At 52.5% G+C, this 25,103-nt stretch overlaps 1 protein-coding gene and 2 non-coding genes across 3 annotated transcripts; 1 reads left to right on the top strand and 2 right to left on the bottom strand.

The window, feature by feature from the left end:
• Positions 1–353: 353 nt before the first annotated feature.
• On the bottom strand, positions 354–427 carry Trnat-agu (transfer RNA threonine (anticodon AGU)). The gene has a single exon. It is a non-coding gene; the product is annotated as a tRNA-Thr (tRNA).
• Positions 428–2,170: 1,743 nt separating this feature from the next.
• On the bottom strand, positions 2,171–24,379 carry Wdr88 (WD repeat domain 88). The gene is made up of 11 exons (XM_074057084.1): positions 24,019–24,379; positions 21,352–21,462; positions 16,174–16,262; positions 15,585–15,648; positions 13,761–13,899; positions 12,077–12,206; positions 9,836–10,023; positions 7,869–7,951; positions 7,380–7,448; positions 3,823–3,915; positions 2,171–2,311 (listed from the first exon to the last, which is right to left on the bottom strand). The coding sequence occupies exons 1-11, from the start codon at positions 24,376–24,378 to the stop codon at positions 2,171–2,173; spliced, it is 1,467 nt and encodes a 488-aa protein (XP_073913185.1). The 5' UTR covers position 24,379.
• On the top strand, positions 16,999–17,071 carry Trnaa-ggc (transfer RNA alanine (anticodon GGC)). The gene has a single exon. It is a non-coding gene; the product is annotated as a tRNA-Ala (tRNA).
• Positions 24,380–25,103: the final 724 nt, after the last annotated feature.

Genomic DNA, 25,103 nt, shown 5'->3' on the forward strand with positions numbered 1-25,103 from the left:
TCGAACCCGTGGCCCGCGGGGCACCCTTGACTTGACCCCCTGTCTCCGGTCTGCACGGCGGCGGCTCGTGCGACAGGACAGAGAGAAGTCGCCCCTGGAAGGCCTGGCTAGACTCGGCCCCGTGGGACCCACCCCGATGGCCGCTTCGGGGCGACCCCACGCCATGGAAAACTGCGGAGACTTCGGCGGTGACTGCGCAGTGACATGCCAGGCCAGCCCCGCCCCGGCAGGGACCGAGCTAAAATGACCTCTTAGGCTCCCTCACACCCCTAAAGTGACCGGTAGTTGCGGCTGTGTACAGACCAACATGAAGAAAAACGCAAAAGGGCAACGACAGCACTACTGCTCGGCTGAGGCACCGCTGGGATTCGAACCCAGGATCTCCTGTTTACTAGACAGGCGCTTTAACCAACTAAGCCACGGCGCCGCCCGCGTACGTGGCCTGCGAAACTCTTCCCCATCTCTAGTTAGTGCATGATGCAAACGCATGCGCGGAGCTACTCCTGTGCTTAGCAGCTAGTGCATGCGCAGTGTGGGATTTCGACTGTGCGCCGGAAGCTCGAGGGCGGGACGCAAAGACAGGAAGTCTGCTGGCACGTGATGGGCGGGGCCTGGCTTCTCCGTCACAATAGCGACTACGTCTTCCGCTAATACTGGAGCGGTTGTTCGCACAGGAAGTGACGTAGGGAGGCGCGCCGTCCGTCGGTCGTCTGGCTGCTGGGGGTACGGGCTTGGGGGAAGGAGGGGCGCGTCTGTCTGCCCAGGGGGAGAGTCAGGGGCGCCAGGTGGAGGGAGGTGTCCGTGCCGGCGTAGGACCAGGCCGTTCCCACCCGGGGTTCCCCCACTTTGCACCCCACACACACCAGGGTTCCCATACTGGCACGACAGCCACTGCGCCCCGGCGCTGCTGAGGCCTGGCCCACCGTTACTCCAGCGGGAGACCCTGCAGAAGCCAGGTCCGTGCAAAAGCAAATGCATGATTTGTGGTCGCTCCGCAGGGACACCGAGGTCACGTGTGCAGCCCAGCCGGCCTTTACGTGCACCTGTGGGGTCTCCAGGTGTGCTGAGGCCTCGGCCCCAGCTGGGAAGGCCAGGGGCAGCTTTGACGTGCATTGTGCATGAGTGGATCATGCTGAGCTGCTGCCCCCAGCATGGGATGGCGCCCAGCATGGGACCTGCACCTGCACGATCCCCAGGTGCAGCTGTGAGTGCTGCGCACGGCCCATCAGTCAACACTGCGTCAGTCAGTGCTGCAATCGGGTCTCTAAAATGATCCGCAAAGATGACGGGAGCCGCCCCAGGTGGGACAGGAGGCCCTGCGTGTTTCCCTCTCTGGATGGATGTTCTGTTGTGTGGCGCGCTGCGGAATCGGGAGGACACCTGGCTGCACACCCGCATGGGTCTTCAGGGAATTGGGTTGGGTGAAGGGACACCCTGTGATGGAAATGCCACCACCCACTTGTCAGCAGACCTTGCTCTGCTCTGACAGGTGGCCACCCAGGAGCACTAGCAGTGTTAGGGTTAGGGTTAGGGTTTGTGTTGCCGTAACAAAGTCCTTGCGGCTGGGTACTTTATCAAGGAAGGAGGTTTATTATGCTCATAGATCTGGACGCAGGGGAATTCAAGACCAGGTGGCCACATGCTATCTTAACAGGCAGGGTGCACATGTGAGAACAGCCAGCAGCAGGTAGGGAAGAAACCAAACGCCTAGGGTGGTCTTACCTTATAAGTCTGCTAACCCACTCCCAAGAGAAGGGTGGCCCCCCCATGACTTCCTCTTGCACCACGCCACCTCTCAGTGTTACACAGGGGACCAAGTTTCCAGTCCATGAACCTGGGGGACAAGCCATAGCCAAGCCATCCTTGCGCCCAGGGGAACCCCAGGCTTCTTCATAGTCATTTGGCAGACCTGTCCTTAGAAAGTGCCAGTGGCAGCCCAGGTCCTCCTCGGGCAACTCCACCGACATGGGGTGAGCAGCCAGACGCACAGCTTAAACACCTAGCAAAACGCCCGTTTTCCAGAGGAATCTGGCTTTATTCTTCATGAAAGCTAAAACTAAGCATTCACCCCGTGGGAGAGGGGCTGAGACAGCGGCACTGCGCACAGAGCCCAGCCACGGTCCAACAGGCCGTCTCACTGCAGAAGGGTCCCTGCGGGGCCCGGCGGCCATCATGCGTCCTTGCTCTCCTCTCCCGAGGACGAGGCCTCTGCCTGTTGGTTGCGCTCATCCGTCCTGCAGAACACGCATTTGGTGACTTCAGAAGGGTCATCGCCTTCATGGATGGAGAAAGGCCTGTCACATCCTTTGCACTGGTGTGAAATATCGTCATACAGCAGGTCAGAAGGATCAGATGTGAGGGTGCAGCTCCCCCTGCAGCTACCTTGGCTGGGCCCCCCTGCGCCTCTAGCCCTCCTCTGCCCGGAGCTCATGGCGGGCCCCCAACACGAGAATGAGCACGGGCTTTGCTCCCTGTCCCCTCAGACCTAAGCAGGTACTGAAGGCCGTTGTGAGGGCTGCCACTTGGTGGCAGGGAGGTCAGGAATTGATGTCCAGCCCTGTGCAGGGCAGAACCGTGCGACTGAGGAGATATGGTGGCCTCATCTAAGTCTCTCGCTCTCTTCTCTCTTTTACAAGAAGGTGATCAGATCTTTTGGCCACCTACCTCTGAGTTTCCCACCGTCCACCCCAGAGCAGCAACGCTCACAAAGGAGGCAGCTCCTGGGCCTGCCCTTTGGCAGGCAGAGGACACGGTGTGAGGACTAACAAGGTCAAGAAGGCCGGGAGGACCAGCTGGCCATGAAGCCAAGGTCCATGTGGGTCCCACCGTCCCCTCCCTGTTCTGCAGCACTGCCTAAGTTTTTGCTCCGGAAGTAGTGGCTCCCAGCCAGCCCCTCTGAGAGCTTGGTGGCCTCTGCGGCTGGCCATGCCACATGAGCCTGGAGAAATGGGCTCCTGAGCCGAAACGGCGCGGGTCCAAGCCAGGGGTGTGCGGCTGGGTGTCAGAGTCAGCCACACCTGCCACTGCTGCCTCGACCTCGTCTCCTCCACACCTCGCTCACTCCACTCCTCAGGCACCAGCAAGCTCACCTGCCTCGCCCTGCACCTGCTGTTCCTTCCCCTGGTAGGAAGTTCACCTGAGCACTGCACAGCTCCCCCTTACCTCACCGTGCCACCTCCATGACACCTATCCTGACTCACCTTGAAACTGCCATAGGGGCTGGAGTGCAGCTCAGCAGTGAGCGCCTGCCTGGCACGCACAAAGCCCTGCGATCCCTCCCAATCACCCTAAATAAATAATAAAGACCACCCCAGCACTGCCCTTTCTCTTTCCTCTGGTTTTTCTCCCAATTACTGCTCACCACGTGACTTACTACATGCTTTTTGGTTTTAATTTTGCAGTACTGGGGTTTGAACTCAGGGCCTACACCTTGAGCCGCTCCACCAGCCCTATTCGGTGGGTGTTTTTGAGACAGCGTTTCTTGAACCATTTGCCTGGGCTGGCTTCGAACCGTGATCCTCCTGATCTGTGCCTCCTGAGTAGCTGGGATTACAGGCATGAGCCACTGGTGCCAGGCTACATGCTTTTGTTTTTCTTTTCTTTTTCTTTCTTGGCAGCACTAGGGTTTGAACTCAGGACCTCACAACTTGCTAGGCAGGTGCTCTTACTGCTTGAGCCACTCCACCAGCCCAGTACGTAATGTTTCTTGCACCCTTATACCTTGCTCGTAAGGTGTCAGAATTTCATGGTGTTAGTTCACGGTTCTAAGGATAACTTAGAGGGGATTAATGAAAGTCTTCACTGGGCTTGGTGAAGACCAACCTGTTTGACCTTGAAGCCCCTGGCCTTCTTGTTCTCCTTTACCAAGGGAATTTGGTCAATTTCCTCAATGTTCCAGAGTCTCATGGTCTTGTCCTGAAGCAGGTTAAAAACAGTAAACCAAGTCACGAATGAGGCAGTGGTACAGCCTCACAGTGCGCGGTCAGACGACCAAGAGAACTGTGCTGCCTAGCCACAGAACGACACGGAGGAACCTCGAGTGCATGCTGTCGAGCAAGGGAAGCCCATCCGAAAAGGCTGCAGACAGTGCCATTCCACCTAGATGATGTTCTGGAAAAGGAAAACTAGAGACACAGTAAAAAGTCAGCCAAGTGCTGTGGCTCACGCCTGTAATCCCAGCTACTCAGGAGGCAGAGATCACAAGGGTCGCGGTTCGAAGCCAGCCCTGGCAAATAGTTCAAGAGACCCTATCTCGAAAACCAAATGGGACAGGGTGGTGCATGCCAATAATCCCAGCATCAAGGAGGCAGAGGTAGGAGGATCCAGAGCTCCAGACCAGGGCTGAGAGAGTGCCTCAAGTGGCAAAGCGCCTGCCTAGGAAGTGTGAGGTCCTGAGTTCAAGCCTCAGTACTGCCAAGAAAACCCTAAAACCTGCACCCATAGTAAGCGTATAAGTGTACTCATGCTTTTGTGGACAGGATGGTCAGTGTGGTGTCCGTCACACACGGGCTGACACGAGGGATGGGTGTGACACTGGCTTGGTAAGAGCAGAGAGGGTGTCCCAAAGGCTGCAGGTGGCTCTCAGGACTACTACCAGAATGGAAACAGAAGACCTTCCTGTGTGATGACCAGAAAGAAACATGTCCTTGGTTTTTTAAAAATTGTGATAAAAAGTATATCATGTAATTATCACTATTTTTTTTGTGCGGTACAGGGGTTTGAACTCAGGGTCTGCACTTTGAGCCACTCCACCAGCCCTGTTTTGTGATGGGTTTTTTGAGATGGGGTCTCATGAACTATTTCCCTGCACTGCCTTCGAACCTCGATCCTCCTGATCTCTGCCTCCTGAGTAGCTGGGATCACAGGTGTGAGCCACTGGCACCCAGCTTGTTTTTTGTTTTTTGGGGGGAAAGTGTCTCCCTATATAGCCCAGGCTGGTCTTGACCTCAGAATTCTTCTGCCTCAGCCTCCCCAGTGCGGGGATTACAGGCCTGCACCAACACGCCCAGCCCAGTGTTTTTAAAAAAGTTTAACATAAGTAGAATCTGTCTAATTAGTCCTACTGATCTATGTATTTCCATAACGCTACAAAATTTAGATAGACAATCTCAAGAGCTTCCTCAAGCTCCCATTCCTCCTGACCTAACCGAAGTGGGGGCGACTGGAGATGGAGAAAGGACAAAAGATAGAAACAAAGCTGGGGCCAGGTGTGCTGGGCTCGGATGGAGACGCACAGCAGCCTCCTTGCTTCTTTTCTCTGTTGACTGCTCTTTCGTTTGCTTCTTTTCTTCTCTATTCTTTAAGGCCTTACTTCCTTACTATTCCTTAAAACCTCGTTTCTTTTCTATTCTTTAAAGTCTCTTTCCTCAGACTCGCTCTGTCCCGTGTTCTCTTAGCTTTTCTAAAGCCTGTGTATAAAGTTCTCGTGCAGAAAGCTCGGGTGGAGTCACAGCAGCCAGCAGCGTCAGCGTCGGTGGCAGCCTCACCAGCAGCCCACAGCCAGCCAATCAGAATCCCAATCCTCCATCAATCCTTCAGTCAACATCCCCCGTCCTCCTCCAGCAAGTCTTTTATACCCAGTGGTAAACAAGGAGGTGGAGAAGCAGCTCTCCAGGAGGGGAGTGACATTGTGACAAGAGAAACCTGCGTTCCTGCTTCTTTCTCTGAAGGTAAACGACTTAGGAAAAGCAGTTGTGCTGCATTCTGCCTCTCGCTCTCTTCTGTGGCTGGGGCTGTGCCAGACTCAGCCTGCAGATCACTGAGCACAACCGTGCTTACGTCAGGTTCTCTAGGCTTCTTCTACTCTGCGCCCCACAGTACAACAATGCTGGGGATTGAACCCCAGGCCTCGTGCATAGTAAGCAAGTGCTCTGCCACTGAGCTACACCCCAGTCCCAACAGAGGACAGGAAGAAATATTATAAACTATTCCGATATTTTAGACATACTTATTTAAATGGCCTGCCGTAAACTATTTCCGATTGCCACTGTTGGCGAGTCTTGTTGTGGGGGTGTTTAAATTAACAGGATCCATGTGAAAGAAAGGAGAAAAATAGAGGGGATGGACCAATTCGGGTTGTAATACATATATACATGGAAATGTCACAAGGAACTCCTGTGTGGCTATCTTAAACAAATAAAAATGCCTTTTTTTCAAAAATGGAGACCAGGAAGGTAAAACAGGCCCTGTCTGGGGGTTGGCACCAGTGGGAAATGGGAGGATATAAGGAAAGTGCATAGGAAGGTGAATATGGTGGAATATTATGCACTCATGAATGAAAATGGAAAAATGAGACCTGCTGAAACTATTCCAGGAATGGGGATAAAGGAGAATGGTGGAGGGGTGAATTCAACTATGATACATTGCAAGAACTTCTGTAAATGTCACAATGCTCCCCCAGTACAGTATAATGATAATGTTTTTAAATAGCCTTCATGTAACAGAAAAGGAAAAACTACAGAATAACATATAATGTCAAATAAAGTCATTTTTTCTGTTTTTATATCAAAGCAATAACATGCAAGTGTATCATTTTTGTCACGTGTCATATCGTGGTGTCAGTCTGGTTCACCTGTACCACAGGCCGGTCTCTAAAATGCTGCTAATGTTACAAAGAGTCCCCCCAGAGTCTCTAGACCTGGGTGGGAGGCAGGCCAGGCCCCGACTTCTCTGACCCTCCCATGTGGAGGAGAGCCTAGCTATTACGCACCAACAGAACGGGAATCCCAAGATGCACTGGTGCAGACAGAGGGACACCCACCTGGACCTCTGATCTCTAATGTGCACCCCGAGCTGGCACCTGCCCCCAAGCTGTCTGCAGGGCCTCACACTTCCTAGCAGGCGCTCTCCCACTTGAGCCACGCCGCCAGCCCTGTTTTGTGTTGGGTGTTTTTGAGATGGGGTCTCAGGAACTTTTGCCCAGCTGGCTTCAAACCTCAATCCTCCTGATTGCCTCCTGAGTAGCTGGGATTACAGGCGTGAGCCACTGGCACCCAGGAATTGTTTTCTTTTTCTTTTTCTTTTTTGAGAAAAGGTCTTACTCTGTAGCCCAGGCTTGAACTTGCTATGTAGCCTAGGCTGACCTTGAACTCACCATCCTCCTACCTCAGTCTCCTGAGTTGCTAGGATTACAGGTGTGAGCCACTGGCACCCAGCAATTATTTTCTTTTTATTCTTTGAAGAAAGGTCTTGCTATGTGGCCCAAGCAGGTTTGAACTCACCCTCGTCATACCTCAGTCTCCTGATTTGCTAAGATTACAGGCATGCACTTTGATGCTCACCCTGTCTAGGAATTTTATACCTGGGAACCACACTTCTGCTGTCACCCCTTGACAAACGCAATAGACATGGGAAGTCACTCCAAGCCTGGCCACTTTTACCTTGGAAGCAGACAGGATCCATTTCTTGTTGTTGCTGATAGCAACGTCAGTCACCCAGTCATCATGACCCTGAAGGAAAATCAAATCTTAGCAAGGACCTGGAGACGATGCCTTTATAAAAACACCACCGCAGGGAGCACGGTCAGGAACGCAGTGGTGCTTACTAATTCCATGCTGATTTTGTCAACACTGGGTTAAAATACAAATTCAAGAGCCAGGTGGATCGCGTACACAGTACAGACATTATATGCTTTTTAAAAATAATACTTTGGGGGCTGGCAGAGTGGCTCAGGTGGTAGAGCGCCTGCCTAGTAAGTGTGAGGCCCTGAGTTCAAAGCCCAGTGCCACCAAAAGAAAAAAATAATACTCTGGGGTTTAGGAGGATGGAAGGAAATAGAGATCCCTTTCTCATGAGGTCCCAGGTTTTCTTTTGCACTCTGTTCTAGAAAAGGCCACTCAGGGCCCACCAGGGGATGGTGGCTTTTGTACCTTCAGGGATAGCTTCCGGTAGCCTTCTCCGACGTCCCAGATAGCCACCGTCTTGTCGAGGCCTCCAGAAATGAGAAGAGAGCCTGGGAGACAAAGTGAAAGAGTCGCCATGCTGGGGTCAGCCTCCTGGCCAGGCGGGTCCTCTGGTGTGGCCGCAGCAGGGTCAGTTGCCGTGCATTTGATCGGCTCGATCGTGGCTCACTCTGACTGTGCTGAAACCCCTTCCTGGGTGTCCAGTGACCCCAGCAATTGTCACCGAGTCTTGTCCCTCACCGTGGTTACGTTCCACAGTGTTACTGCAGCCACCCAAGCACTGCCGCTAGGAAGAGGAGGGTGAGGTTCGTGCAAACCCCTGGTCGCATTTTCACCACTTGGTCAGTGAACGTGACCTTGCTTTACCGGTGTTTTCTATCCAAAGACACCTGATTTAACGTGTACGGCTGATGGGCTGGCATTGACTGTACACCCAGGATTTTCTCCGTGAGACACACCACAGCGCTCTTATTCTTAGTGCTAAACGCTACTTCAGCACGGGGCTGGGGGAACATTTTAAGCAGCAAAGTTACCAATAAAAAGCACAAAAAAGTGACACTATCTAGATCATCACAGGACCTTAGCTGGGTGTGGTGATTCATGCCTAGAATCCCAGCTACTAGGAGGCACAGGTAAGAGGATCACAGTCCGAGGCTAGCCCTGGGCAAAGACTCAAGACCCTATCTGAAAATAGCTAAATCAAAAAGGGCTGGAGTACAGCCTAAGTGGTTGAGCTTCTGCCTGGCAGGCACAAGGCCCTGAGTTCAAACTCCAGTAGCACCCCCCAAAAAAAGTAAGGGGCAGTGAGGGGGACTGAGACAAGAAGGCAGAGCATCACCTTGTTCACACTCAGCCAGGCACGTGCACATATGCTTTGCACACATCTGCGAGTGGCCTCCAAAGGGCCGTGAGTACTGACGCTAGGGTTAGAAATAAGTTCTAGAAACAGGTGCATTTGCAGTAATCATGACGGACGGCCTGTGACCTTGATCCCAGTAAAGCCAAGGCAGGACGTCTGACTTAGACACGGGACACCTCTGCTGGGGCCGGTTGTTCAGAAACACCTCAGCAGTTCTGAAGTCAGGCCCTGTGTACCGCCTGGGCCACCCCCGCCCCTAGACACACAGGACAAGCCTCACCTCACTAGCACCTATGGGGTTGGGGGAACACATGTGGCTTCTGGATATCTGGGACTGCCCCTTCCCGCCTCATCCATGACAGCTTCCTGTCACTGTCCCCCTGCACGTCCTTACCCGTCACCTGACAACAGCCCCCAGTTTCCTAGGGGAAAACACCCCTGTCCTTCCCTCCATCCCTCTGGTTCAGACAGCACTGGCCCCAGTGTCTAGCGTGTCTAGCTCTACGGGTGGACAAGTCATCTGGGCCTGGCCAATCAGAGGCCTTCATCCCCTGCAAAATGATTGGCTCAGAAGTGGGCCTGTAGCCCAAGCTGAGCCAATGGGAGTCTTCCCTGGGATTTATGCCAGCGTGATCAGACAAAGGGTCTCTGCTCTTCCAGGATGGCCAGAGCCAGTTGGCCTGGACCTGCCAGCAGCCATCTTTGCCTCCTAGAGGGGAAGGACCAACACAAGAGAAAAGTGTGAGAGGCAGGGAAGGGCTGGGTCCCTGGCTGCCTTTGAGTCTCTGGTTCCAGCCATGCCTGACGTCACAGCTGCTGCTGCCCTTTTCCATGACAGAGTTACTTTCTTTTGTTGCTTAGGCCACGTGGAGCTGATCTTCGGCCATTTGTAAATAATTTGTGCCTGAGAAGTTCCCTCTTGGATTTTTCATCCCCATGGATTAAACCAAAACAAAACCAAAACCGATCCCACTGCTGGAATCCCGACAAACACCTCTCCATCTGTGTCAGGAAGCAGATTGGAACAGATGGCGAGGACTCCGCCCAGCAAACAGAGTCCTTCTCGCGTACTCACTGTCCCTGGAGACGTGGCAGGTGCTCACGGAGCCCGCGTGGCCCTGCACCAGAGTCACACAGGCTCCGCGGTTGCGGAGCTCCCCCGAGTGGATGTTCCATATTTTCAAGGTTTTATCCCAGGAGCTGGTACAGAGGAAGTGGCCGCTGAAGGTAAAACAGCAGTTTGAGATTGCATTGGCGTGTGCCCTGAAACACAGATGGGCGGACGCATCAGCCCTGGGTGGCTCTGGGAGGACCCAAGAGCCCACCTAGAGGGCAGGGGTACAGAGGGACACCATTCCTTTGACCACTGCCTGCCACGGCCCAGGTGTGCACTGCTCACACCGTGCCACGCCAGCTCTGGATTTATCAGCCAGCATGCTGATTTGAGCACTTTGTTCTTTGTGCTGGAGCTTTTCTTTTTGCAATACTGGGATTTAAACTCAGGGCCTTCACCTTGAGCCACTCCACCAGCCTCTGTTTTGTGTTGGGTTTTTTCGAGATAGGGTCTTGTGAACTATTTGCCTGCGCTGGCCTTGAACCACGATCCTCCTGATCGCTGCTTCCTGAGCAGCTGGGATTATAAAACATCCTTTCATACCTTCTAACCTTGGTGCTGAGATGCCTGTTTTACAATGTCATAGAATTAAATTACACAGTTTTGAAATTTAAAAAAGAAAGTCTCTTGTTCAGAAATCCCAAAGAGGCTGATGTGGTGGCACAAATCTCTAATTAGGAGGTGTAGGGCTGAGGCTGGCCCGGGCATAAATGCCAGACCCTATCTGGAAAATAACTAAAGCAGCTGGGCACTGGTGCTCACGCCTGTAATCCCCGCTACTCAGGAGGCAGAGATCAGAAGGATCTCATTTCCAGCCCAGTCCAGGCAAATAGTGCACAAGATCCTAGCTCGAAAAAACTTAACACAAAATGGGCTGGTGGAGTGGCTCAGGTGGTAAGAATACCTGTCTAGCAAGCGTGAGCTCCTGGGTTCAAACCCCAGTGCTGCCAATAAATGAGATAAACCAACAAAGGAAAAAGTGGTTCAAGTGGTTGAGGGTCTGTGGTTGAGGGTCTGCATAGCCAACAGAAGGGCCTGAGTTCAAATCCCAGTACCACCAAGCATTTTTAAAATCATAAGAATTTAAAGATGTCAACAGCAGGGCATGAAATCACACGAGGGCCTCTGTGAGTGTGGCCCCTGTCTGACCTCTGAGGTCACACACCGTGACGCCAGCCCTGTCCTGTGACTCTGAGACTCCTCATCTCTGTGTCTCTTTGCTAAAAGCCACATTTCTAAAGATCACAAATTTAAGGTAAATGAAAATGACCAATAGACATTTTTCTTTCCCGTCACAGTGCACAGTTGGGTGACTGAACAAAGTGGACACTCGCCTTCAGGTGGTGCTCTGTCCCCTCTGCTGCCCTCACCCACTCTTCCCTGCGTGGCACTCTAAGTAACAAGGCACACGCTGGTGATCCACCGTGCGGCCAGCACTGTGCACGGGACCCCCCTCCTGGGTCATCCTGCAGAGGCTCCAGGTTACCCAGGACGGAAGGCAGGCCCTCGAACACCTGGCCAGACCGCCATGGAGCTGGTCCAGGTAGGAGCTTCTGAGCAGAGTGGGCAGGGCAACAGGTGCAGGCACAGTCTGCCACCCCAACTCCAAACCCTGCTGCAGTGACGGCCTCTGGCCCGGCCACCTGCAAGGTAAGCCTCGCAGCCGTACATTGTCAGGTCTTTCCATTCGTTTTCGTCCTTTCTTTCTTTATTTTGTAGGTACTGGAGTTTGAACTCAGGGCCTACACCGTGAGCCACTCCACCAGCCCTTTTTTGTGAAGGGTTTTTTCTGAGATAGGGTCTCGTGAACTATTGCCCTGGGCTGGCTTTGAACCGTGATCCTCCTGATCTCTGCCTCCTGAGTAGCTGGGATTACAGGCGTGAGCCACCATAACACAGCAGGTCTTCCCGTTCTGGAGGAGATGCTGAAGTCGACATTTTTCCGGGTGTTCGGCACAATGGTGTCCAGTGTTGGCTCACGTGGGAACAAATGCATCTGAGACCCAGCCCTGCCCAGGGCGCGGGCCACAGTGGGTGGCTTCTCCCTGGCCTGCCTGTCCCCAGCCTCACTGCAGCAACCATGACCGCACTGGACGCCTCCACGTAGACTCTGGTTTGCACAGGGAATGGCGAGGGTGTGAAGGGAGACCTTGCCCACCTCCCCGCTGCAGGCTGCTGCCCGCCACCCAGGACGCTCCTCACTTCTTGATGCTGAGCAGAGTGGCCTGCGATGTGACATCCCAGATCTTGATACTTCCGTCCAAAGAGACTGAAGCCACCTTCTGGCTGTCGGGGTCAAAGGAGCAAGCCATGATGGATTTCCTGTGATGATCTGCACACAGATAGGGGACGGTGACTCCGAGAGCCCCACAGGAACGCACACGACTCCCCCAGCCAGGGGCATCGTGGAGATGTAATGTGATTTGTGATCACTGCACAAACATTTCCTGAGGGCCCACTGGGTGTCAGACTTTGGTGGACTCAGCTCACCTATTCCTTACCCCCAAAAAACACGTGCAAAGCTCCGCATCACGCCTGTAATCCCAGCTACTCAGGAGGCAGTGATCAGGAGGATCGCGGTTCAAAGCCGGTCTGGGCAAATAGTTGGAGAGAATCTCTCGAAAACACTCATCATAAAAAAAAAAAAAAAAAGGGCTGGTGGAGTGGTGGAGTGAGTCCAGGTGTAGGCCTGGAGTTCAAACCCCAGTATCAAAAAAACAAAAAACGAGAGAGAGAGAGAGAGAGAGAGAGAGAAATGTGAGCTATGGGGCGTCACATGTTGAAAGACCTGAGGGTGGACACACAACACAGAGTTCAGGAAGCCCTCCAGCAATGCATGGTTAACAGTAAATACCAATAAACACCTTGCCAGCTGCCAGTGGCTCTCACCTGTTATTCCATGTACTTGGAGGGTGGAGGTTCGAGTCCAGCCTGGGCAAAGAGTTTTTACAAGACCCTATCTTGAAAAACACCCTTCACAAAAAAGGGCTGGAGGTGTGGCTCAAGCGGTAGAGCACCTGCTTTGCAAGTGTGAAGCCCTGAGTTCAAACCCCAGTCCCATCAGAAAAAAAAGATAAATACCTTTGGGCTGGGGGTGGAGCTCAGAGCAGATGGACTGGTTGCCTGGTGCGCCTGAGGGGCTGAGTTCATCCCCGTTGCCCAATCCCCCAAGTAGTAATAGGAGTTACTTCTTGGGAGAAGACTAGACAGGAATAGCCACCGTCTACATTTTCCTTGACATACTGAATTTTTTTCTTTTTACAATTATGACATCTTTCTAAATTCTTTATTTTGAGATAACTGCAAACTTGCACACAAATACATTGAATAACTCTGAGAAATCCTGCAGGTCCTCCAGTGTCCCCGCCTCCTCCCCATGGTTACATCTGGCCTCATGACAGCACAGTGTCACAACCAGGACACTGACATAACATATGGTGACTATTCTTTTGCTCTTTTCAAGATGCAGGTAGAAATGTGACGAAGGCTGAGCCTCCACTCAATAAAAGCTTCGGCCTTCAGTGTCCACGACAAGTTGCAGCAGAACACTATCTCAGTTGGTGGAGTGACTCAAGGGGAGAGTGTCTGCCTAGCAAGCCTGAAGCCCTGGGTTCAAAGCCCAGTGCCACCAAAAAAAAAAAAAAAAGGAGAGGAAGAACATTTCTTCATTTGCTACAAGCACAAGACCGAAGGGAACAGCATTAACCAAAGAGGAACAGCCTTGGATTAACTCTTTGCTTTTCTCCATCAGGGTCTCAGCTCTCATGCGATTCTTACCGTGGCAGTTTCACACCACAGAGCAACTGAAAGCCCCTCCCAGTGAGGTGACACCCATGGGGGCCACCGCACGGCAGCTAGAGCGAGCAGGGAGCCCAGGCAACCTCACCTTTGACGCGGATCACAGACCTGACGTCTTTTGAGTCCATTATGCAGAGTGCACGATCCAGATCCAGGGCTAAAGCCACATATTTGCCGTCGGGGGAGAACTTGCAGGACACGATAAAAGTATTGTGCCTGACCTTCCACTGAAAGGGGGCGACAGACAAGGAGAAGTTTGTTTTCTCTGGCCTGCCGGCTACAGTGATGCAAAGGCGCCATCAAACATGGTGGCTCTGAGCCATGCATGTCCACAAACTTTGAAGGGGCTAGCCGTGTGAAGAGGGACCTGACGCGTCAAGTTAGTTTAATTTAATGAATTAAATTAAGCAAGGCAATGAATTGCCCTGTGTCCAGGACAGAGGACCACAGACAGTAAGATCGCCTAGAAAAGAGGCAGGAAGCTTGTATCAAGGGCTAACTTCATATCTGTGCAGTCAGGGAAACAAGTGTTGACTGAATGACTGCCCTGCTCATGGCACCACAGACAAGACACAAAAGCCCCTCAGTCCCCTGGGCACAAGAAGGGGACAATGCACTGCTCAACAATCTAGGAAAACAGACTCTTTCTGGATGTCACAAATGACGGTGCTGCTACTGTGACAGCTTTAAAATCTGTCCTCTTTCCAACAGGTACAGCCTCATGGATCTCCCCTGAATGTGGATGGACTTGGTGACTCACTCCTAAAATTATAAGATGGCAGAAGGGACTAGATTATAAAAGAAATCATAGAGCCAGGTGCCATGGCTCACGCCTGTAATCCCAGCTCCTCAGGATGAAATATAGACAAGGGGAGGGGGAGAGAAAGAAACATTTCCTGTTCCCCACACAGGAACTAGGAGCAAAGACTCTAAAACTTTATTATATTATTATTTTTTTTTTTTGGCAGCACTGGGGTTTGAACTCAGGGCCCCTCACTTGCTACCACTTGAGCCACTCCACCAGCCCTGGTGTGTGTTGGGTTTTTTCAAGATGGAGTCTCTGGAACTATTTCCCTGGGCTGGCTTTGAACTGCAATCCTCCAGTAGAGGTGGGGCGGGGGGTCGGGCTCAGGAAGTAAGTGCATAATGACACTATGTTTATTAATTAAACAGCCTTGCTTGCGCTCAAAGCAAACGTATGGGAAAAAAGACACCAAGTTGTCAACTTTAACCTCCGATTGGAGGGTCTCACTCTGTCGGCCCGGCCGGCCTCACCTCGCAATCCTCCTACCTCCGCTTCCAGAGTGCCAGGAGTGCAGGCTGGCACTCAGAACGGTTGGTGTTTAAGGAAAGGAAACGAGAAGAAACGAGGATGTGACAAGAGTCACGTGCCCTGCGGGGAAGTGGGCAGGGTGGGCACCGGAGGGCAGTTGGAGGCTCCTGAGTGGGGTAGAGGCTGCCGGGTGTGGCACACGAGAGGGAGGAACCCCAGACTGTCCGGATGGGAGGACAGTGGCCCCATGCAAGACAGGCAGAGAACAGACTGGGAGAGGCCCAAAGCCCTGGCCCTTTGGCCACACGGCTTTTGTCTGGTGGCCTCAGCTCTACTTCCTGACTAATTCACTCCAAACGGCCCACAGGGGAGCCCGGGATGCTATGCCCAGCCTCCCCCCAGCTTCTTCCTGTCCATCCAACCCTCCCTCCGTCTTTCCAGCAGAAGAAGCTTCCCTCACCAGAGCCGTGCTCTAAAGTACTCAGTGCCCAGTACTGCAGGGTGCTGTGTGGGCTGCAGCTTGGTCCCTGGGGACACTTTCTTTTCCTGGAAGACGGGAGCTTTTGTCATCTTCCCCAACCCAGGGTCCAGCCCAAAGCTGCCAGACCCAGTCAGGACACCGGGGCAGGGCACACCTACCAGCAGCTTGCCAGTCTCAACGTCCCAAGCCCTCACTGACTTGTCATAGGATGAAGCAACAATTCTGGAAATGAAATGACACACACTGGGTCTTAATGACAGAGACAAGTAGGCCTGCCATTCCTGTGAGGACTCTTTCTTCTTTTTTATACTTTTGGGTCAAGATGGCAAATAATATTCTTTTATTTCAAGATAAATAAAAGAATATTATCTATAAATAAATAAAAGAATATTCTTTTATTTCAAGATGCCTCATAAGCCCCACTGGAAACTGCTGGGATCCCTCTAAAAACAAAGAGCCTGAGCCAGGCGCCGGTGGCTCACGCCTGTAATCCCAGCTACTCAGGAGGCAGAGATCAGGAGGATCGTGGTTCAAAGCCAGCCCCAGGAAAATGGTTCGTTAGACCCTATCTCGAAAATCCCTTCACAAAAAAGAGTTGGTGGAGTGGCTCAAGGTGGAGGCCCTGAGTTCAAACCTCAGTACCACAAAAAAAAAAAAAAAAACCACCTGTCACTGTCATGTCTGTCCACTGGCCTCCCTGCTGACCCTCGCTTTTCCTGACCACTGTATAAAAAGAGGACCCGTCACCTTCTGCTGTCGGCCGTGACACTGCACTCTAAAACAGGAGCGCTGGGCCGTTGCTGGAAATCTCGAATCACAGATCCATCCAGAGCATCCTCAAGTCAGTGGAGAGAGAGGAGAGAGAGCGGTCACCGCCGTGTTTGCCCAGGTCACTAGCAGCCCCCTGTCCTTCAGCTCTCACGCGCTCCAAAGAGCAAAAGCGCTTTCCAGCACCAGACCCCCGCAGGACTCAGGGAACACCCCGCACACGCGGTTCCAGGCGCCAGGCCGGCCTGGCCGCCTTGAGAGCAGACAGATAATTTCCTCCCTCTGTGCTGGCCAAGGAGACTACAGAATCTAGCAATATCTCTCAAGATCTTTTCTAAAAACTCACACCCTTTCACTCAACAATTCTAGTTCAAGGGGTCCCCTCCTAAGAAAATAAACAGGATTTGTGGCCAAAGACTTATGTATTAAAAAAAAAAACAGTCCACCTGCCCAGCACTCAGGAGAGTGAAGCAGAAGGATCAGGAGTTTGAGGCCAGCCTAAGCCACACAGGGAGACCCTGTCTCAAAAAACCAAGGGCTGGGGAGATAGCTTGATGGTTGAGGGCTTGCTTAGCATGCACAAGGCCCTGGGGCCCATCCCCAGCAAAAACAAACAAAAAAATTAAAAGACTATACGTGATACGTGTAAAAATACGGACAAAAAGAAGGGGGCCAGTGGCTCACGCCTGTAATCCCAGCTATTCAGGAGGCAGAGATCAGGAGGATCAAGGTTCAAAGCCATTCGGGGGGGAAAAATGGTTTATGAGACACTATCTTGAAAATACCCATCACAAAAACAGGGCTGGTGGAGTGGCTCAAGTGGTAGAGCGCCTGCCTGGCAAGCGTGAGGCCCTGAGTTCAAACCCCAGTGCCACCAAAAAAAACAAACAAACAAAAACAGCACGTGATGAGAACAAAGCAACATATCAAAGCAAAAGTGTGTCTAAGGGGCAGAGATCAAGCAGTTTTAGTAAGAAATGTGCCCACAGCTTATCAGGACAAACAGAGGAAAGTCCCTTTTTCACAAACGTTATTGCTAGCTGGGTGCTGGTGGCTCACGCCTGTAATCCTTGCTACTGAAGAGGCTGAGATTAGAAGGATTGCAGTTTGAGGCCAGCCCAGGCAAACAGTTCTTGAGACCCTAACTCCAAAGTAACCAGAGCAAGAATGGCTCAAGCAGTAGAGCACTTGCTTCGCAAACACAAAGGCCGGAGTTCAAACCCCAATTCCTCCAAAAAAAAAAAAAAAAGGTACTGGTAAGAAAATGACCCCACTAGAAAGATTTTGCATCTCTACGTCAAGCCAGGGTGAAGCAGCCCCTCCACAGGCTCAGGTGTTGAAGGCTGGTGCTCGCTGATCACTGAGAAGTGACTGGACTACCAGGGCTGCGATCCCCTCAGTGGATTCATCCACTTGAAGGATTCACAACTGCACAGGCTGGGAACTGTAGAAGGTGGGGCCTGACTGGAGGAAGCTGCTGGGGACGGGCCTTTGAAGGGTGTATCCCTGTCCCCGTCTTCCTGCCTGCCATGAGGTGAGCAGCTCTGCTTCTCTGCCACGATGCTCTGCCTCACCTCAGGTCCTAGGCAATGGCTCCTTCAAAACCAGGAGCCAAAATAAACCTTTCCTCCCTTAGGTTTTTTTTTTTTTTTTGCAGTACTTGGACTTGAACTCAGGGCCTACACCTTAATCCACTCCACCCGCCCATTTTTGTGATGGGCTTTGTCAAGATAGGGTCTCTCAAAGGATTTGCCCAGGCTGGCTTCAAACCATAGTCCTCCTGATCTCTGCCTCCCGAGTAGCTGGGATTACAGGAGTGAGCCACTGACGCCCAGCTTCGGTTGTTTGTCATAGTGATGAAAGGCTGAGTAACACAGCGAGGATGTGGACACTGCTCAGCCTGACAACACCCCCAATATGGAAGGACCACTTTGCATTAGGAACCCAGGGCCTTCTGGGAGCAAAAGGACACTGTGCCAGGGGTCCCCCAGACCACCCTCAGCTGTGGAGCTCTTTGTAGTCATAGTCACAGCTGGGCCAAAGCTAAACCAGCAAAGGGAAAGAGGATGGCAGTGAAGTCCAGAAGAGGCCAGGCATGGAGGCTGGGCACAGGAGGCCAGGCACAGGTGTTTGGGAGTCTTATAGAGGTACTTAATTCCTCGGTAACAAATGGCAACCACACAGATGAAGTGCTGTCAGTCAGTAATATGTGCCTGGGCCTAGAAGCCCACAGGTTTGGGGAGGAGCACTGGGGGAGCCCTGTGCCTAACCGCACCCACATTTCAGGCTTCCAGAAGGAAAGTAGTTTGCACAAACACGAGGTGGGGTGAGCCACCCTGATCTCTCAGGGGATGCCTCATAGAATGGTCGGATGCTGTTTATGGGCCCAGTTCCCAGATGCACACCAAGGGCCGCCCTACTAACAGCTTCACTAAAGCCAGCAGCCCCAGACCTGCTATGTGAAGGGTTCTCTGACAGACCGGCCCCTCAGCCCGCCCCACAAGACAGGACACAGTGGGGTCACATTCAGGTAATCCCAGAAGACCCTCCTCAAAGCCCAGGGCAACTCACCAGGGGAGGACATGTCTAGGCTGGGGGCCTGGGCTGAAGCTTGGGAAGAAAGGGTGGTTCTAGTCTGCCACCAGTGGCTCATGCCTGTAATCCCAGCTACTTGAAATGCTGAGATCAAGGCCAGCCCAGAAAAATAGTTCTCAAGACCCCATCTCCAAAATAACCAGAGCAAAATGGACTGGAGGTGTGGCTTAAGCAGTAGAGCACCTGCTTTGCAAGTGTGAAGTCCTGAGTTCAAACTCCAGTGCCACCAAAAAAAGAAGAATGAATGGGTGGTTCTGACAGCCTGGTACCCAGCCGGCCTGGCTGGTGTGTTGCTCTAAGGAAATGTGTCTAACTCTGAACTAGGAAAGTGATTACCTTGGGGCCTGGGACTGAGGCCCATGGAGCCTGGGCAGGGCCCCAGGCCAGCTAAGGGCAGCACCACAGTGGACCAGTGTCCATGGGGCTGGGCAGCCTCGGCATTCAACAGTGATACCACATGGTCACAAAAGGAACAGCAGCTGTGGACAGAGCAGCCAGCTCTCTGCACTGGGCATTTGGAAGGAGCACCCACCTGTGGCCTCGGACAATATGAAGGGGGGACACTGATCAGTTTTGAATGAATGAGGAGGAAAGGGGCCCTAATAGTTAGAAAAACCTCCTATAAGGAGAAGAGCATTAGAGCAAAGAGAGGGGACTCCTGGGGGGGAGGCAGTCACTGTGGGTGCCAAGGCAGGAAGCCCAAAGGGGAACTGCCAATTTTGGAACTAGAGGTGAAGAAGTGTTGGGCCAGGCTCAGTGGTGCCTGCCTGTAATCCCAGCTACACAAGAGGCAGAGACTGGAGGACTGTGGTTCGAGGCTGGCCTGGGCAAAAGCAAGATCCTATCTGAAAAATAAACTAAAGTGAAAAGGGCTGGACAGTGGCTCCAGTGGTAGAGCACCTGCTTAGCAAGCATGAGGCCCTGAGTTCAAACCCCAAAAAGACGTGAGCAAGGCTCGGTGGGTGGGGCAGGTCTGCCTGGAGGAGGAGGCAGAGGCAAGGTCGGGGTGAGGGTGTGGACACTGAGACACATTTCCTGGGACAGGAAGAGTGGTAGCTCAGGGGAGGAAGAGAGCTTCAGAGGTAGAACTGACAGCCCTGTGGGTAAAGTGTGGGACAGGCATGGAACCAGGGCACGGAGCTGCCACGGGGAACCCGGGAGATTTCAGTGGATGGTCCCTAGTTTGGGGACAACAACCAAAGGGGAAAAGGCAGATATCCGTTTCTGGAGACGACAGCCCTTCAGCCCAAACAGCAAGCCCATGAGTCCTGCTGACTCACAGGTGAGAAGGAAGGAAGAATCCGAGGATGGTGACCTGCACAGTTACCACCCTGTCCTCTGGTCACAGGGGCAGAGAGCCCCTGAACCAGGGTTTCCAGGTCACCCCAGAGGGTTAGAAAAAGAATTAAAGGTTCCCCAGAGAAAGTGGCAGCCTTACCAACCAGGCCATCATGGGCTCTGGGACAGGGGCTGTGGGTTGGGGAACCCAGAGCCCTGGGACAGGGGAGGGGTCACAGGGGCTGCAGCAGAGGGAGGGAGTGGGCACTGCTGGGGTCTGGGCTGGGCAGCCCAAGCACACAGATGGTTCTGTGAGGCTGGAGAGGATCAGGATGCCCAGAAGGTGGCATAACCACCGGAGCCACACAGCTGGCAGGTCCTGCGCATGGGGTATGACCAACAGGGACAGCCTACAAACCCTCCTGCCCAGTCAGCATGGCCTTGGCCCCCAGATGACTGAAGATATCCTTGAGGGCATCTGTAGGGTCAGGGGATGGACTCAGTTATCTACACCAGAACCAGGAACCAGCCCTGACTCTTTCCACCCCATCCCCTTCCTGCCTCTGAAGCCAGAGGCCAGTGAAACTCAGAACTGACTGTCCTACCCAGCCACCTTCTGCCTGTCCCCACCTCCCCAACTGCCACTGCCATCCCCCAGCCCTGCTCCTCCCGCAGCCAGCGTCAGCTGGCCACATCCACAAGGCTCTGGACAGGTTCTGGTGGCTACCTGCCTGCAACCCTGTGCCTTCTTCCCCTAGTGTACTGATCCACACTCAGTACACCAGCCCCAGACAAATGACAGCTCAGCCAAGTGTGGTGGTGCACAGCTGAAATCCCAGCACTTGGGAGGTGGAGATAGGAGGATTGTGAGTTCAAAGCCAGCCTGGGCTATATAGTAAGTCTCGTAGTAAGTCTCTTCCTATGTAAACCAGCCTGCATAGAAAGTCATCTCAGAAAAGAAAGAGGGGAGGTGAGGTGAGGTGAGGCAGGGCGAGGAGAGAGCCCAGGTAGGATCCAGCCACACCAGGACCAACCTCTCCAAAGCCTGGGGCTGTCGGTCTTTTGGTCTCCGTCCCCTCCCCGCACTGCATCCAGACCCACAGACTGGCTGCTGGCCCACTGACCTCTCTCTGACGGCCTGACACTTCGGGGTGGGCGCCTCTGTCTTGGCTTTGTTCAGAGGCTTTTACAAACCTTTGGCCTCGGTACCGGGGAGCTGGCCACAGGAGGTGCCCAAGCTTGTGAGACATTTTAGCCCCAGGAGACGCCCACACAGCCACCTACCCACAGCTTCACAGTGCAGTCATAGGAACCGCTGAGGAGCTTGGTATCGTCCACGCAGAAGTGACAGGAGCTCACGGCCTGCTCGTGCCCATGCAGGGTTTTAAATGGGATCTGAAAAATAAAAGAGAAAGAAAAAAACACGTCTCACAATGATACAGGATACAAGAGTGTTGTGAAAAAGTCACTTGCAGCCGGGCACCGGTGGCTCATGCCTGGGAGGTACTTGGGAGGCTGAGATCAGGAGGACTGCAATTGGAGGCCAGCCTGAGTGAATAGGTCATGAGATCCTATCTCCAAAATAACCAGAGCAAAATGGACGGGTCAAGCAGTAGCGCTCTTGCTTTGTAAGTGTAAAGTCCTAAGATCAAACCCCAGCTCCACCAAGATGACAACAATAATAATAATGATAAATTGTATTTCTGAACACTTGCCATGAGTGATCTGAAAAAAAAATAGTAAAAACATTCCATTTTCAAAAACACGCAGGAATGAACTAAAGAAAGAACAGGTACAACTTGCATTTTGGAAATCATAAAACCCTGTTGAAAGATCTAAATAAATGGGAAGATAGCCCATGTTCATAGACAGGCAGGGGTAGTATTGTTAAAATGACAATACTCTCGGAGAGGTTCTATAGATTCAACACCAGCTCATCAGGTTCCAAGCTGAGTTCTCTGTAGGAACTCACAAGCTGACCCTAAAGCTTATAGGAAGATTGACAAGAACCCAAACAGCCATGAACAACCTTTAAAAAGAACAAAGGCAGAGGACTCACACTTCTTGACTTTGAAACTTATGACCAAGCAATTAATCAAAATTAATCAAGACGGTATACCAGCATGAAGCTAGAACAAGAAGCCAGTGAAATACAGTTGAGACTCCAGAAAGAAACATTCAAATTTGCTGGGCGCTGGTGGCGCACGCCTGTAATCCCAGCTACTCAGGAGGCTGAGATCAGGAGGATCCAGGTTTGAAGCCAGCCTGGACAAATCGTTTGTGAGACCCTATCTTGAAAAACTTATCAAAAAAAAAAAGGGGGTGGGGAGCTGGCAGAGTGGCTCAAGTAGTAAGGTTCCTGCCTAGCAAGAGTAAGGTCCTGAGTTCAAATCCCAGTACTGCCAAAAAAAAAAAAAGAAATACTCATGTTTATGTCGACTGTGGTTCATGAGATGTCAAGGCAATTATGTAGGGAGACAATAGCCTTTTTAGCAGATTGTTCTAGCTATCCACATGCCACACCCATCACATATAAAAATGAACTCAGAATAGACCTAAGGCTTCAACGTAGGCATGAAAACCATGTCATTCTGAGAGGGAAACACACATGTAAATTCAAAGCATGCCATCAAGAAGTGAAAAGAGAACGGGAAAACATTTTGTGCATCAGGTATCCAACAAGGGCCTGTGTGTAGAGTGAAGAACCCTTACATCTCAACACTGAACAGACAAGCAAGCCAGGCGCGGGTGGCTCACGCCTGTAACCCATGCGGGCAGAGATCCCATGTCACGGCATTAGGGTGGCTGTGATAAACGCCCACAAGGCTGATGGGAATGCAAAATTGTGCAGCCACTTTGGAAAAGTAATTCAGCACTTCTTCCAAAAGGTAAACATGTAAATTAAAATGTAGCCCACTAATTTCACACCCATGTGAAAAAGTTAAAATGTGTACCCCAAATCTTGTGCATACATACAGAATATTCATGGCAAGAAAACAACACAGGAGTCCATCACCCGTTGAATGACTAAGTAAAATGTGGCATAGACCATACAATGGAATGTTATTTGACAACAAAATAAGAAGTCAGTGGCTCACGCCTGTAATCTTAGCTACTGAGGAAGCAGAGATCAGGAGGATCACAGTTCGAAGCCAGCACTGGGCAAAATAGACACCATCTCGAAAATACCAATACCAATACCAATAATAATAATAATAATAATAATAATAAAAGGGCTGGTGGAGTGACTGTTGCGGTAGAGCACCTGCCTAGAAAGCACAAAGCCCTGGGTTTAAACCCTAGTACTACAAAATAAATTAATTTAAAAAAACAAAGAGTAAAGTACTGATACATAGTATCACGTGGATAAAGTTTAAAAACACTGTGGCAAGGGAAAGAAGCCAGTTAAAAAAGACCGCGCATCACTGGCCTTTGACAGGTACAGAACCAGCATTCTACTGAGGCAGAAAGTAGTCTGGTGGCCACCTAGAGTTGGGGACATGGGCTTATGGGGAGATAGGAGACTGCTAAGTGGAGTGTCTTTTTGGGGTGATGGCTGCATCAGTCTGGGAATCCTTAAAGACCGCTGACTCCTCCGTGTTGTGCACCAGAATCAGCTGCTATGTGAAAAAACGTCTCCATAGAGCTCAGAAGCAGAGGGAGCAAGCTTGCCAACGCCCTGCTGCCCAGGGCCACATGTCCTGGGGTGGGGTGCACGTGCCAGCTGGGGAAGCACTGGGGGTCGTGAACGAGGAGAGGAGGGGTTCAGGCTGGTTTCCCGCGGCGAGGGGTGCAGGTGCAGGGAGGGGTAACCAGGTGGCGCGCGGGGCGGGGGCTGCGGCCGTGACAGGTGCAGCGCCTGCGGCCAGCGCGCGGCCCCAAAGCCAAGGGCGCCCCAAGAACCGCGTGCGCCCTCCCCTGCCCTCCCCTGCCCTCCTGGGCGGTTCCGACCTTGGAGAGTTGCTGATGGTCGCCCCAGAACGTCTTCTGCGACGTGGTGTCCTGCTCCGCCCATGGCTGAGGGACTTCATCCAAGGCCAGGGGGTCGTAGGCGGCCAGCAGCTGGTCCCGGCGGATCTCGGGGAGAAATAGCTTGAAGCGGCCCAAAGCCCTCACCAGGGTGGCCCAGGGCACCTTGCGGGGCCGGTACGAGCTCCCAGAGACGGTCGGGCCCTTCCTGGACTCGCCCGAGACCCTCCTGGAGCCGGACAGGAGAGAGCCCGACCTGCCCGTGCTGGCCCAGTTGCTGGAGATGGACGAAGTCTTCCTGGACTGCGCCGAGGACTTCCTGCTGCTTGGCGGTGAGGCCATCTCGGAGCCCGACCTGCTGGTGGCCACACACACCTGGCGGGGAACGGTGGCCCCGCGAGCCCCTCCACGCCCCGCGCCCGGACCCCGTGCCGCCATGGTGGGCCACCCCGCCGCCTCTGCGCCAGCCCAACCCGGCCTGGTGATCACGCCTGCAGTCCCAGCACTCTGTCGCTGAGGCAGGGGATCGCGAGTTCCAGGCCAGCCTGGGAAACACAGTAGAACCTGTCTAGAGGAAGGTGTCCGGTGCTAAACCAGCGACCCCACCCTTGTGTTCTCCTTTTGGGTCTTCCTGGCTCTCTGTCACAGGGCAATTCCTGTGGGTTCCTTGCCTGTGTAGCTGCGCCTGGCCAACCCACTTCATGTATTGACAGAGAAATGGTCAACTTATTTATTGCATGGCCTCCACATGAAATGCCATGCAGCTGTTTAAGGTCAGGTCACATCTGATTGTCACAATGCTGATGAAAGACACAGCAAAACACACTAACAAACGCCGGATGGGATTGTTCAAAAATGCTGAGGCCTGTCATGTTTAGGTGGTGAAACCAGAAGGGATTTTCTTCCTGCTTTCTCCTGCTAAAACTGTTTCTCTCTAGGGTTTTTTTTGTTTTTGTTTTGGGGTTTTTTTTTTTTTGCAGTACTGGGGTTTGAACTCAGGGCCTACACCTTGAGCCACTCCACCAGCTCTTTTTTGGGATGGGTTTTTTTGAGATAGGGTCTCACAA

The sequence above is a fragment of the Castor canadensis genome, chromosome 16, assembly GCF_047511655.1.
Source record: "Castor canadensis chromosome 16, mCasCan1.hap1v2, whole genome shotgun sequence".
Classification (NCBI taxonomy): domain Eukaryota; kingdom Metazoa; phylum Chordata; class Mammalia; order Rodentia; family Castoridae; genus Castor; species Castor canadensis.